The sequence below is a fragment of the Ranitomeya variabilis genome, chromosome 3, assembly GCF_051348905.1.
Source record: "Ranitomeya variabilis isolate aRanVar5 chromosome 3, aRanVar5.hap1, whole genome shotgun sequence".
Taxonomy (NCBI): Eukaryota; Metazoa; Chordata; class Amphibia; order Anura; family Dendrobatidae; genus Ranitomeya; species Ranitomeya variabilis.
The window spans coordinates 773,279,266-773,294,007 of record NC_135234.1 but is presented as its reverse complement, the minus strand read 5'-3'; the positions used below and the strand labels follow the sequence as shown (position 1 = coordinate 773,294,007).

At 45.8% G+C, this 14,742-nt stretch overlaps 1 protein-coding gene and 1 long non-coding RNA gene across 5 annotated transcripts in view; one reads left to right on the top strand and one right to left on the bottom strand.

Annotated features, from left to right (window-relative positions):
* The window catches only part of LOC143817440 (uncharacterized), an 80,966-nt gene that overhangs the window by 11,244 nt on the left and 54,980 nt on the right, over positions 1–14,742 (bottom strand). The window lies entirely within an intron of this gene.
* The window catches only part of LOC143817438 (beta-arrestin-1), a 239,291-nt gene that overhangs the window by 206,935 nt on the left and 17,614 nt on the right, over positions 1–14,742 (top strand). For 2 of the 4 annotated variants that reach the window (XM_077298840.1, XM_077298841.1), the window contains exons 13-14: positions 7,566–7,589; positions 13,590–13,660. In XM_077298840.1, coding sequence (XP_077154955.1) covers positions 7,566–7,589; positions 13,590–13,660 — 95 coding nt within the window. The remainder of the gene's footprint in view (positions 1–7,565; positions 7,590–13,589; positions 13,661–14,742) is intronic. The other 2 variants (XM_077298843.1, XM_077298844.1) reach the window with 1 other exon arrangement.

Genomic DNA, 14,742 nt, shown 5'->3' with positions numbered 1-14,742 from the left:
TCTCCATTTCTAACCAGTGGGCTTGATGTCATCAGACAATACAAAGGTGACATCAACCCAACAAATATGAACTACACCTGCCAGCGCCACAAGACAAGTGGAAGGAGTCGGGCAGAGCTCCAGAATTGGCGCATCTAATAGATGCTCCTTTTCTGAGGGGCTTCAGTCTGCTATTTTTAGGCAGGGGGTCAATATCTATGGCCCCTTACCAGCCTGAGAATACCAGCCCTCAGCTATCAGCTTTAGCTTGGCTGGTTGTCAAAAATAGGTAGGGCCTCACACCGTTTTTAAAAATTATTTATTTAAATAAAAAATACAACGTGGGGACCCCTATATTCTTGATAACAAGCCATGATAAAGTTGACACTCAGGGTTGCAGCACCAGCTTTCAGTTTTCCCTGTCTGGTTATCAAAAATGCAGGGGAATCCCACGTCAATCTTATTTATTTATAGTGAATCAGCCAACACCTGTGACCAGAGATAAACTGTCAACTTTGGAGAGGTGAGGGATATTGTTGTATTTTACTTTTGTTTGTTTGCAGGGGACAATTGCTTCAAGGGATTAGGTGTTAATGTGAGTATAATGTGATTTTTTATTTTATTGTTAATGCTTACACTTTTATACAACTCTCAACATTGTCCACTGCTGGCACTGATCACAGCAGAGCAGAGGACAATGATGAGAGCTGTCTTCAGTACCCGGCATCGAGAAACAGCACAAACAGTACCGCTGATTCCCAGGCGCTGGTACATGTGTCATCAGCGTGCATGTATGCGGAACGTTTTACAGCCTGTGCTGCAGCTAAAAATAGACATGTCAGTGTGTTTTGCCCACGGATACACAGTCTGTGGAGAAACAGGGTCCATGGAAACACACTGACATGTGCACAGACCCATTCACCTGAATGTGTTTACCTGTGTAAGTCTCACCAGTACATGTGAAAGCTGTCACCGCACGTACCAGAGACACTGACGTCTGAAAGAGCCCTGATGTTCAGTCCTTAGACCTGAACCAATATTTAGACCTCAGACCAGACCTAATATTCAGACCTTAGGCCAGATTTAATATTTAGGATCAAGACCAGGTCCCAGACAAGACCTAACATTCAGACTCCAGACTAAAGCTAATATTCAGACCTTAGACTAGACCTAGTGTTCAGACTCTGGATCAGTCTTAATTAGTGTTCAGACTCTGGATCAGTCTTAATATTCTGGCCCTAGACCAGACCTAATATTTATATGCAAGTTCAGACCGCGTAATTCAGACATGTGACCAGTAGTGTTGAGCATTCCGATACTGCAAGTATCGGGTATCGGCCGATACTTGCTGTATCGGAATTTCCGATACCGAGATCCGATATTTTTGTGATATCGGGTATCGGGTATCGCAACAACATTAATGTAATAATGTGTAAAAAAGAGAATTAAAATAAAAAATATCGCTATACTCACCTGTCCGACGCAGCCGGGACCTCAGCGAGGGAACCGGCAGCGTTGTTTGTTTAAATTTCGCGCTTTTACTTGGTTACGTGAAGTCCCGGCTTGTGATTGGTCAGGGCGGCCATGTTGCCGGGACGCGGACCAATCACAGCAAGCCGTGACGAAATTACGTCACGGCTTGCTGTGATTGGTCCGCGTCCCGGCAACATGGCCGCCATTAACCAATCACAAGCCGTGACGTCACGGGAGGCTGGACATGCGCGTATTTTGAAAAGCGCGCGTGTCCAGCCTCCAGTGACGTCCCGGCAACATGGCCGCCATTAACCAATCACAAGCCGGGACGTCACGGGAGGCTGGACATGCGCGTATTTTGAAAAGCGCACGTGTCCAGCCTCCCGTGACGTCACGGCTTGTGATTGGTTAATGGCGGCCATGTTGCCGGGACGCGGACCAATCACAGCAAGCCGTGACGTAATTTCGTCACGGCTTGCTGTGATTGGTCCGCGTCCCGGCAACATGGCGCCGTGACCAATCATAAGCCGGGACGTCACTGGAGGCTGGACACGCGCGCTTTTCAAAATACGCGCATGTCCAGCCTCCCGTGACGTCACGGCTTGTGATTGGTTAATGGCGGCCATGTTGCCGGGACTCGGACCAATCACAGCAAGCCGTGACGTAATTTCGTCACGGCTTGCTGTGATTGGTCCGCGTCCCGGCAACATGGCCGCCCTGACCAATCACAAGCCGGGACCTCACGTAACCAATTAAAAGCGCGAATTTTAAACAAACAACGCTGCCGGTTCCCTCGCTGAGGTCCAGGCTGCGTCTGAGAGGTGAGTATAGCGATATTTTTTATTTTAATTCTTTCTTTTACACATTAATATGGTTCCCAGGGCCTGAAGGAGAGTTTCCTCTCCTTCAGACCCTGGGAACCATCAGGAATACCGTCCGATACCTGAGTCCCATTGACTTGTATTGGTATCGGGTATCGGTATCGGATTGGATCCGATACTTTGCCGATATCGGCCGATACTTTCCGATACCGATACTTTCAAGTATCGGACGGTATCGCTCAACACTAGTGACCAGACTTTATATTTTAGACCCTGGACCACTCCCCTAATAATTCAGATTCCAGAACAGACTTTATCACTTAGACCCCATACCAGACCTGAGATGATCGACAATAATCCACATCCCAGACCTAAATGTTCAGACTCTCAACCCCACAACTGAGTGCTCTGACCAGACACAAGATTTTCAGCTCCAGATCATTTCTTGCTGCTTTAGCACCGATCTTGACAGATCATGTAGCTTCTGGCTAAAAAAACAAACAAGACAAGGAGGAAAAGCGGAAAGAGCACTGGAGACTAGAATAAGTTCACCCAACTGTACAATGCACTGCCCCTACATCCAGCACAGACTTGTTCTAAATTGCCCAATCTCAGCTATGATTGACCCACTTCTGGCTTTGGATGAAACTTCCAGCTGTGGAAAAAATAATAACAAAACAGTCATCACTCCCCTACTGTTTCCTATCCAGAGAGGTGAGCTGCAGTATAAAGCATCAGTCTCATGCTGAAATTATTATTGCTGTCTTGTTCTTTGCTTCTGTCTGTGATGGACGAAGACATGAAGACACAGCAGATTACAAAATCACAGAGACGGGGACGGAGACTTGGAACGGGGCGGGCTGCTGGCCCAGATCTACGTTTCGCTTGATGACTTTAACTGCATCACTTAATAAAGTCATCTAAGGCTTTCAGGAAAATGAACTCTGCAGAATGTTCTACAACTCAGAGAAAAAGTGGAGACAACAATTACAGTTATATGAAAAAGTTTGGGCACCCCTATTAATCTTAAGCTTAATGTTTTATAAAAATTGTTTTTTTTGCAACAGCTATTTCAGTTTCATATATCTAATAACTGTTGGACACAGTAATGTTTCTGCCTTGAAATGAGGTTTATTGTACTAACAGAAAATGTGCAATCTGCATTCAAACAACATTTGACAGGTGCATAAGTATGGGCACCCTTATCATTTTCTTGTTTTAAATACTCCTACCTACTTTTTACTGACTTACTAAAGCACTTTTTTTTGGTTTTGTAACCTCATTGAGCTTTGAACTTCATAGCCAGGTGTATGCAATCATGAGAAAAGCTACTTAAAGTGGCCACTTTTCCTGTTGAATCTCCTCTGAAGAGTGGCATCATGGGCTCCTCAAAACAACTGTCAAATGATCTGAAAACAAAGATTATTCAACATAGTTGTTCAGGGGAAGAAAACAAAAAGCGATTTCACCTGTCAATTTCCACTGTGAGGAACATAGTAAGGAAATGGAAGAACACAGGTACAGTTCTTGTTAAGGCCAGAAGTGGCAGGCCAAGAAAAACATCAGAAAGGCAGAGAAGAAGAATGGTGAGATCAGTCAAGGACAATCCTCAGGCCACCTCCAGAGGTCTGCAGCATCAACTTGCTGCAGATGGTGTCACTGTGCATCGGTCAACTATACAACGCACTTTGCACAAGGAGAAGCTGTATGGGAGAGTGATGCGAAAGAAGCCGTTTCTGCAAGCACGCCACAAACAGAGTCGGCTGAGGTATGCAAAAGCACATTTGGAGAAGCCAATTTCTTTTTGGAAGAAGGTCCTGTGGACTCATGAAACCAAGATTGAGTTGTTTGTTCATACAAAAAGGTGTTATGCATTGCGGCAAAAAAACACAGCATTCCAAGAAAAACACTTGCTACCCACAGTAAAATTTGGTGGAGGTTCCATCATGCTTTGGGGCTGTGTGGCCAATGCCGGCACTGGGAATCTTGTTAAAGTTGAGGGACGCATGGATTCCTCTCAGTGTCAGCCGATTCTTGACAATAATGTTCATGAATCAGTGACAAAGTTGAAGTTACGCAGGGGATGGATCTTTCAGCTAGACAATGATCCAAAACACCGCTCCAAATCTACTCAGGCATTCATGCAGAGGAACAATTACACTGTTCTGGAATGGCCATCCCAGTCCCCAGACCTGAATATCATTGAACATCTGTGGGATCATTTGAAGAGGGCTGTCCATGCTCGGCGACCATCAAACTTAACTGAACTGGAATTGTTTTGTAAAGAGGAATGGTCAAAAATACCTTCATCCAGGATCCAGGAACTCATTAAAAGCTACAGGAAGCGACTAGAGGCTGTTATTTTTGCAAAAGGAGGATCTACTAAATATTAATGTCACTTTTCTGGTGAGGTGCCCATACTTATGCACCTGTCAAATTTTGTTTGAATGCAGATTGCACATTTTCTGTTAGTACAATAAACCTCATTTCAAGGCAGAAACATTAGTGTCCAACAGTTATTAGATAGATGAAACTGAAATAGCTGTTGCAAAAAAAACAATTTTTATAAAACATTTAGCTTAAGATTAATAGGGGTGCCCAAACTTTTTCATATAACTGTATTTCTTTCCTGGGCAAAGGAGAAAGGAAATCTTTGCTTACATGAATCATCTCGCTCCTCCGTCCTAATGAGGGTGTGGTGCAATACCACCGGTTACCACTGGGTGCTGATGGTGTACTGAGCAGGAGTCATATGCTACACTGGATTCTTGTTATATCTGTTCTTATGGGATGTTGTCACTTGTAGAATCATCCCGAATCGGGGAAGTGATGAATCTTCTTCACCCTCTTCCCTTCCCTCTTCTTCTTCCTTCTTGTTCCCCTTCCCTGTTCCTCCTTCTTCTTCCCTCTTCTTCTTCTTCTCTCTTCTTCCTTCATCTTCTTCCTTCATCTTCTTCCTTCCCTCTTCTTCCTTCTTTTCCCATCCCTCTTCTTCCTTCATCATCTTCTTCCCTCTTCTTCTTTTCTCTTCTTCTTCCTCCCTCTTCTTCTTTTCTCTTCTTCTTCTTCTCCTTCTCTCTTCTTCTTCCCTCTTCTTCTCCCCTCTTCTTCTTCCCTCTTCTTCTTCTTCCCTCTTCTTCTTCCCTCTTTTTCTTCTTCTTCCCTCTTCTTCTTCTCTCTTCTATTTCTTTTCTCTTCTTCTTCTTCTTCTTCCTCTTCATCTTCTTCCTTCTTCATCTTCTTCCCTCTTCATCTTCTTCCCTCTTCATCTTCTTCCCTCTTCTTCTTCTCTCTTCTTCCTCCCTCTTCTTCTTCTTCTTTTCTCTTCTTCTTCTTCTCCTCCTTCCCTCTTCTTCCCTCTTCTTCTTCCCTCTTCTTCTTCCCTCTTCTCTTCTATTTCTTTTCTCTTCTTCTTCCTCTTCATCTTCTTCCCTCTTCATCTTCTTCCCTCTTCATCTTCTTCCCTCTTCATCTTCTTCCCTCTTCTTCTTCTTCCCTCTTCTTCCCTCTTCTTCCTTCCCTCTTCTCCCTTCCCTCTTCTTCTTCCCTCTTCTTCTTCTTCCCTCTTCTCCCTTCCCTCTTCTTCTTCTTCCCTCTTCTCCCTTCCCTCTTCTTCCCTCTTCTCCCTTCCCTCTTCTTCTTCTTCCCTCTTCTTCTTCCTTCATCTTCTTCCTTCGCGCTTCTTCTTCTTCCCTCTTCTTCTACTTCCCTCTTCTTCTTCCCTCTTCCCTCTTCTTCTTCTTCCCTCTTCTCCCTTCCCTCTTCTTCTTCTTCTTCCCTCTTCTTCTTCTTCTTCTTCTTCTTCTTCCCTCTTCTCCCTTCCCTCTTCATCTTTTTCTTCCCTCATCTTCTTCCCTCATCTTCTTCCTTCCCTCTTCTTCTTCCTTCATCTTCTTCCTTCCCTCTTCTTCCCTATTCTTCCTCTTCTTTCTTCATCTTCTCCCTTCCCTTTTCTTCTTCTTCTTCCTCCCTCTTCTTCTTCCCTCTTCTTCTTCCCTCTTCTTCTTTTTCCCTCTTCTTCTTCCCTCTTCTTCTTCCTTCTTCTTCCCTCATCTTCTTCCTTCCCTCTTCTTCTTCTTCTTCCTTCATCTTCTCCCTTCCCTATTCTTCTTCTTCCCTCTTCTTTCTTCATCTTCTCCCTTCCCTTTTCTTCTTCTTCCTCCCTCTTCTTCTTCCCTCTTCTTCCTTCTTCTTCCCTCATCTTCTTCCTTCCCTCTTCTTCTTCTTCCTTCATCTTCTTCCTTCCCTCTTCTTCTTCTTCCCTCTTCTTCCCTATTCTTCTTCTTCCCTCTTCATCTTCTTCCTTCCTTCTTCTTCATCTTCTTCTTTCCCTCTTCTTCTTCTTGCCGCTTCCCCCTTCCTTCCCCTTTTTCTCCTTATCTTTAAGACAGGATAAGTCATTGCTATTACAGTGCTGGACAATCGCTTTAAATCTCCACAGGATGTTGCCTTTACTGATCTTGTACAGGATGTATTATACTCTAGTTACATCCAAAGCTGCAGTGACAGTTCTAATAGTTTCCTCACATCTCCTCCTCTCCCTTTTCTCGCAGTTGAATGGCTTCCTTGCACCCCAGTCTGATTCAGCGTCTATACAGAACCTGCTGTGCTGCATTGCATTGTGGGAGTTGTAGTTTTTACACTATGCCCAGGAGAGGGAGATAGAAAAGTGTCTTATAACAGGATCGCAGGGGCTCATCTGCCAGTACAGTACTGTTGGGTTTCAGACAACTGAATAGTGAATGCAGCTCTGGATGTGAGTAGAGTAATTCTATTGCTTCTTATTCTCCAGTCACATCCAAAACTGCATTTACAATGTTACTAGTTTCTTGCTCAGTCTTACATTGCAGGTTCTGCCATGTCTCTCTTTTAGATAAAAACAATTTTTTTTCTCAAACTATCTGAGCCTCCATGTAAAGCTGTCATTATTGTATCATGCTGTCTGTGAATGCAGCTTTGGATGTGACTAGAGCAAGTCCTGTATAGACATTGGACCTAGATGGGGTCACAAGGAAGTTGCCGAACCTGACAAATAGAAAAACTAGTACAACTGTGAATGCAGCTCTGGATGGGACTGGAGTAGAAGCGAAGTGATAGATTTAACCTGTTCCATTCTGCAGTGGAGCTTTGATTTCTGTAAATGACCGCTGTGGGAATGAGCCGGGTGGTGGCCCCTCGCTGCCGGCTGATTGGGGGTTCGGGTGCCGGCTGCATGTGATTGTGGGGTCCGGTGACTCGGGGTGCACTGATGCTTGCACTGACTAATTTTCTATCTACTTTGGATGATGGCAGGATCCTGGGAGACCTGGCATCCAGGTAATTGCTGAAACCTCCACAAAGTCACAGCCATGCACCAAATCCCTCTGCATCTGTTTTGTAAAAGCGACTCTTTCTTCACTGCCCTGTCCCCACTGCCCCCTGTCCTCACTGCCCCCTGTCCTCACTGGCCCCTGTCCTCATTGACCCCTGTCCTCACTGGCCCCTGTCCTCACTGCTGTCCGTTCCTCACTGTCCCCTATCCTCACTGCCCCCTTTCTTCACTTCTCACTGTCCTCACTGCCCACTGTCCTCACTGCCCATTGTCCTCGCTGCCCCGTCCTCGCTGCCCCTTGTCTTCACTGATCTTTGTCCTTACTGTCCCTGTCCATATTGCCCCCTGTCCTCACTGACCTATGTCCTCGCTGCCCCCGTTCTCACTGCCCCTGTCCTCACTGCCCTTTTTCCTCACTGCCCTTTTTCCTCACTGCCCTTTTTCCTCACTGCCCTTTGTCCTCACTGCCCTTTGTCCTCACTGCCCTTTGTCCTCACTGCCGTTGTCCTCACTACCCACTGTCCTCACTCCCCTTCATCCATCAATGCCCTATGTCCTCGCTGCCCCCTGTTCTCACTGCCCTTTGTTCATGCTGTCCCCTGTCCTCACTGCCCCTGTCCTCACTGCCCTTTGTCTTTACTGCCCTTTGTCCTCACTTCCCTTTGTCCTCACTGCCCTCTATCCTCATTGCCCACCATTCATCACTGACCCCTGTCCTCACTAACCTCTGTCCTCACTAACCTCTGTCCTCACTGACCTCTGTCCTCACTGACCTCTGTCCTCACTGACCTCTGTCCTCACTAACCTCTGTCCTCACTGACCTCTGTCCTCACTGACCTCTGTCCTCACTGACCTCTGTCCTCACCTTTGACCTCTGTCCTCACTGACCTCTGTCCTCACTGACCTCTGTCCTCACTGACCTCAGCCCTCACTGCCCTCTGTCCTGACTGCCCTCTGTCCTCTCTTCTCTCCGTCCTCACTGCCCTATATCCTCACCGTCTCCTGTCCTCACTGCCCTTTGTCCTCACTGCCCCCCGTCATCACTGTCCCCTGTCATCACTGCCCTCTGTCCTCACTGCCCCCTGTCCTCGCTGCCCTTTGTCCTCACTTCTCTCCATCCCCACTGCCCTATATCCTCACTGCTCCCTATTCTTACTGCTCCCTGTCCTCACTGACCTCTGTCCTGACTGCCCTCTGTCCTCTCTTCTCTCCGTCCTCACTGCCCTATATCCTCACCGTCTCCTGTCCTCACTGCCCTTTGTCCTCACTGCCCTTTGTCCTCACTACCCCCCGTCATCAATGTCCCCTGTCATCACTGCCCTCTGTCCTCACTGCCCCCTGTCCTGGCTGCCCTTTGTCCTCGCTGCCCTTTGTCCTCATTTCTCTCCATCCCCACTGCCCTATATCCTCACTGCTCCCTGTTCTTACTGCCCTCCATCCTCACTTCCCTCCATCCTCACTGCCCTCAGTCCTCACTGCCCTCAGTCCTCACTGCCCCCTGTCCTTACTGCTCCCTGTCCTCACTGCCCTCTGTCTTCACTACTCCCTGCCCTCACTGTTCTCAGTCCTCACTGCCCCCTGTCCTCGCTGCCCTTTGTCCTCGCTGCCCTTTGTCCTCACTTCTCTCCATCCTCACTGCCCTCAGTCCTCACTGCCCCCTGTCCTTACTGCTCCCTGTCCTCACTGCCCTCTGTCCTCACTACTCCCTGCCCTCACTGTTCTCAGTCCTCACTGCCCCCTGTCCTCACTGCCCCCTGTCCTCACTGCCCCCTGTCCTCACTGCCCTCTGTCCTCACTACCCTCTGTCCTCACTACCCTCTATCTCTATGCCCAGTGTCCTGTGCCAGGCGGGCGGCTGCATGAACCATTCATATGTCTCATCATCCACCAGTCAGTGAATCCATGTCTACTGGTTATACTGGGGATGGTTATAATGGGACTGGTTATACTGGGACTGGTTATACTGTGATTGGTTCTACTGGGACTGGTTATGCCAGGGCTTTGTTTTACTGGAACTTACCATACTGGGGCTGGTTATACTGGGGCTGGCTATACTGGGGCTGGTAATATCAGGACTGATTATACTGGGGCTGATAATGCTGGAGATGGTTATACTGCGACTGATAATACTGGGACTCGTTATACTGGGGCTGAATATATACAAGCCGGTTATGCTGGAACGTGCTTTATCAGATCTACTTACACTGGGGCTTGGCTATACTGGGACTGGTAATACTGGAGCTGGCTATACTTTGACTTGTTATACTGGGACTGGCAGGTAATACTGGGGCTGATAATACTGGGACTGGTGGTTCAGGGGCTGGTAATACTGGGGCTGACTTATCAGTACTGGTTACACTGGTGCTAATTACTGAGGCGGAGATATTCTGGAGCTGGTTAGAAGGAGGCTAGTCTATTGTGGCTTTGTTTTCTGGGGCTGGTCATACTGGGACTAGTCGTACTGGGACTAGTCGTACTGGGTCTAGTCTGTGAGAGTGTTGTGTGCATGCTCTGTGACCTGTGCAGAGGGGATGAGAGGTAGTGAGTCGGGATGAGCTGACCCATGGAAGTTCATCTTCTGGTACTAGAACTTTGCCCAAATTGAGCCAGAACCTTAGAATAAGGACTCAGACTTTTCAGCTGGAAAATTTTCTCTCTGCAACGGACCCCTGGAGAAAGTCCGTGTCTGGCGTTTAGCAGCGGACACTAACTGACCAGCATGAATGTCGAACTTTTATCTTGGGATTCGCTGATTTCTAGTAGTGAGATCATAATCGCTTACAGGCACACTGTGTAATCTATGCAGAGGTCCTTGTGCAGAGAGGGGGAGAAGGTGACATGTCCCATAAACTATGGACTTTTACAGAAGAGTTTTGCCATTCTCCATGTTATGTGCCAAAGTCAGTGTATAGTAGGAGGAGGAGGTGAGCTGTGAAGTCACCTATTGTGAATGGTGGATCCTATGTTATCTACTGTATATAGAGGAGTTATCAGTCATTGCACAGGAGGAGGAGGTGAGCTGTGACATCACCTATGCTGAATGGTGGATCCTGTGTTATCTACTGTATATAGAGGAGTTATCAGTCATTGCACAGGAGGAGGAGGTGAGCTGTGACATCACCTATTGTGAATGGTGGATCCTGTGTTATCTACTGTATATAGAGGAGTTATCAGTAATTGCACAGGAGGAGGAGGTGAGCTGTGACATCACCTATTGTGAATGGTGGATCCTGTGTTATCTACTGTATATAGAGGTGTTATCAGTCATTGTACAGGAGGAGGAGGTGAGCTGTGACGTCACCTATTGTGAATGGTGGATCCTGTGTTATCTACTGTATATAGAGGAGTTATCAGTCATTGCACAGGAGGAGGAGGTGAGCTGTGAGAACACCTATTGTGAATGGTGGATCCTGTGTTATCTACTGTATATAGAGGTGTTATCAGTCATTGTACAGGAGGAGGAGGTGAGCTGTGACATCACCTATTGTGAATGGTGGATCCTGTGTTATCTACTGTATATAGAGGTGTTATCAGTCATTGTACAGGAGGAGGAGGTGAGCTGTGACATCACCTATTGTGAATGGTGGATCCTGTGTTATCTACTGTATATAGAGGAGTTATCAGTCATTGTACAGGAGGAGGAGGAGAGCTGTGAAGTCACCTATTGTGAATGGTGGATCCTGTATTATCTACTGTATATAGAGGAGTTATCAGTCATTGTACAGGAGGAGAAGGTGAGCTGTGACATCACTTATTGTGAATGGTGGATCCTGTGTTATCTACTGTATATAGAGGTGTTATCAGTCATTGTACAGGAGGAGAAGGTGAGCTGTGACATCACCTATTGTGAATGGTGGATCCTGTGTTATCTACTGTATATAGAGGTGTTATCAGTCATTGTACAGGAGGAGGAGGTGAGCTGTGAAGTCACCTATTGTGAATGGTGGATCCTGTGTTATCTACTGTATATAGAGGTGTTATCAGTCATTGTACAGGAGGAGGAGGTGAGCTGTGACATCACCTATTGTGAATGGTGGATCCTGTGTTATCTACTGTATATAGAGGTGTTATCAGTCATTGTACAGGAGGAGGAGGTGAGCTGTGACATCACCTATTGTGAATGGTGGATCCTATGTTATCTACTGTATATAGAGGTGTTATCAGTCATTGTACAGGAGGAGGAGGTGAGCTGTGACATCACCTATTGTGAATGGTGGATCCTATGTTATCTACTGTATATAGAGGTGTTATCAGTCATTGTACAGGAGGAGGAGGTGAGCTGTGACATCACCTATTGTGAATGGTGGATCCTGTGTTATCTACTGTATATAGAGGTGTTATCAGTCATTGTACAGGAGGAGGAGGTGATCTGTGACATCACCTATTGTGAATGGTGGATCCTGTGTTATCTACTGTATATAGATGTGTTATCAGTCATTGTACAGGAGGAAGAGGAGGTGAGCTGTGACATCACCTATTGTGAATGGTGGATCCTGTGTTATCTACTGTATATAGAGGTATTATCAGTCATTGTACAGGAGGAGGAGGTGAGCTGTGACATCACCTATTGTGAATGGTGGATCCTGTGTTATCTACTGTATATAGAGGTATTATCAGTCATTGTACAGGAGGAGGAGGTGAGCTGTGACATCACCTATTGTGAATGGTGGATTCTGTGTTACCTACTGTATATAGAGGTGTTATCAGTCATTGTACAGGAGGAGGAGGTGAGCTGTGACATCACTTACTGTGAATAGTGGATCCTGTGTTATCTACTGTATATAGAGGTGTTATCAGTCATTGTACAGGAGGAGGAGGTGAGCTGTGATATCAGCTATTGTGAATGGTGGATCCTGTGTTATCTACTGTATATAGAGGTGTTATCAGTCATTGTACAGGAGGAGGAGGTGAGCTGTGACATCACCTATTGTGAATGGTGGATCCTGCAATCTCCTTTCTGTCTGATGGGGGGTACATACTTCAGTATTCTTTCTTCCAGAGACATTTCCTGGCATTCATCTAATACCTGTGAAAAGTGCGTCTCCAATCTGCCTTCTCCTTGCATGACGGTTCCATGTTACGTGTTTGCATGCTGTGGGATTGATAATCTGATTTACAGAACGATATGTGTCTGACCTGAGGATCCGGTGTAAATGCTGCAGCTCTGCTGTGCAACGACGCATTGTATTGCTGTTACATCCGGAGCTGCATTCAGAATTCTGCTTCTCTTTATCGGATTACCGCACACAGCCAGGAATAACCACTACAACTTTCACAACTCAATACAGCACAGCAGTGTTGCTTCGAGATAAAAAGAAATCAGCAGAACTGTGAAGGCAGCTCTCACCGTGACTGGAGTATAAATCACCTCCAGAGCTGTATTCACAATGCTGCTGCATTTAGCATAGTGCTGGCTGACAATCATGAACTTTTCTGCAACAAATTGTGAGGGATAGATGTCCCTGCAGCCGAGGCGCCTGGTGTAAGCAGAATCGTGAATGCACCTCTGGGAGTAATTGGAGTATAAAAGACGACCTTCATTTAACACTTTATTCACTTTGGGTTTTAATTTGAATTTCTGGACACAATCACTGATTAGATATTTTGAATATTGATACTTCATTACTGCATGTAGAATTATGCACGTTGCACGTTTAATTTGCTTGATTTTATCAGTGTTTATAACTCACTAGCCCCGCCCCTGAGGAACTTATATAATTTTTTTATTGTAGTGATGAATATTTTCAATCCAGTCACCATGGAAATGTAGTATTATACTTCAGCCATTCAGGTGGATAGCCTGGGGTTCTGCTTTGGTTTGTGCCCCAATTGCGGAACCTGTGATGTTCTAATCATATGAGAACAATCTAAAGCTCAAAGTTTTCAGACAGTTCGATGTTAGGAACAGTATTTTTTTTTTATTATTATTCTTGTTCATTTTAATTTTACATACAATAAAAAAAACTTAACGGACATTGACCACAGATTTCTCTCCCGCACTGCAGTGACGTCGCTGTGGAGCTGCCTTTTACTTTGATGCATCCGAAACCCAAGGAGGAGCCTCTACACCGAGACGGTAAGAACTGTCTTTATTTTGGAAAATACCAGTAAACTTACAGTGGCTTGCAAAAGTATTCACCCCCATTGGCTTTTTAACCTATTTTGTTACATTACAACTTGGGTGTAAATATTTTTGTAATCTGATTTGTGTTTGATGCATCAGCACTAAATACTCTGAGTTGGTGAGAAAAACATAGGCAAAAATTAAATGCGTGCGATCAAATAACTAAAAATTTGCATGTGCATATGTATTCACCCCTTTTGCTATGAAGACCCTAAAAACTTCTGATGCAAGCAATTCTCTTCTCTAAGTCCCATGCTTAGTATCAGGACGTCTCCTGTGTGCAATCTAAGTGTCACGTGTCTGTAGGTATAGACACTTTACCTTTTCTGAAAGGGCACAGAGGCTGCAACACCATTAACAAGAGGCACCACTAACCAAACACCACCATGAAGACCAAGGAGATCTCCAAACAAGACCATGAAGACCTAGGAGACCTCCAAACAACACCACGAAGACCAAGGAGATCTCCAAACAAAACCATGAAGACCAAGGAGATCTCCAAACAACACCACAAAGACCAAAGAGATCTCCAAACAGCACCATGAAGACCAAGGAGACCTCCAAACAAGTCAGTGACTAAGTTGTTGAGAAGTCAAAATCCCAATCTCTGATGATTCCCCGGGGCACCATCAAATCCATCATCACCAAATAGAGAGAACATGATATCAAAACAAACCTGCCAAGAGAGGGCGCCCACCAAAACTCTCAGTTCGGGCAAGGAGGGCATTAATCAGAGAGGCAGCACAGAGACCAAAGGTAACTCTGAAGGAGGTGCAGAGTTCACATCTCGAGACTGGAGAATCTGTCCATACGACCACGATAAGCCGTACACTCCATAGAGGTGGCTTTTATGGAAGAGCGGGCAAAAAAAGCCTTTACTTACACACAAAAATTGTAAGGCTCCTTTTGAGTTTGCCAAAAGACTTGTGGGAGACTCCTCAAATGTATGGTGGAAGGTGCTGTGGTCAGAGAAGACCAACATTTAACTTTTTGGGCACCAAGGTAAACACTATGCCTGGCACCAAACCAACACA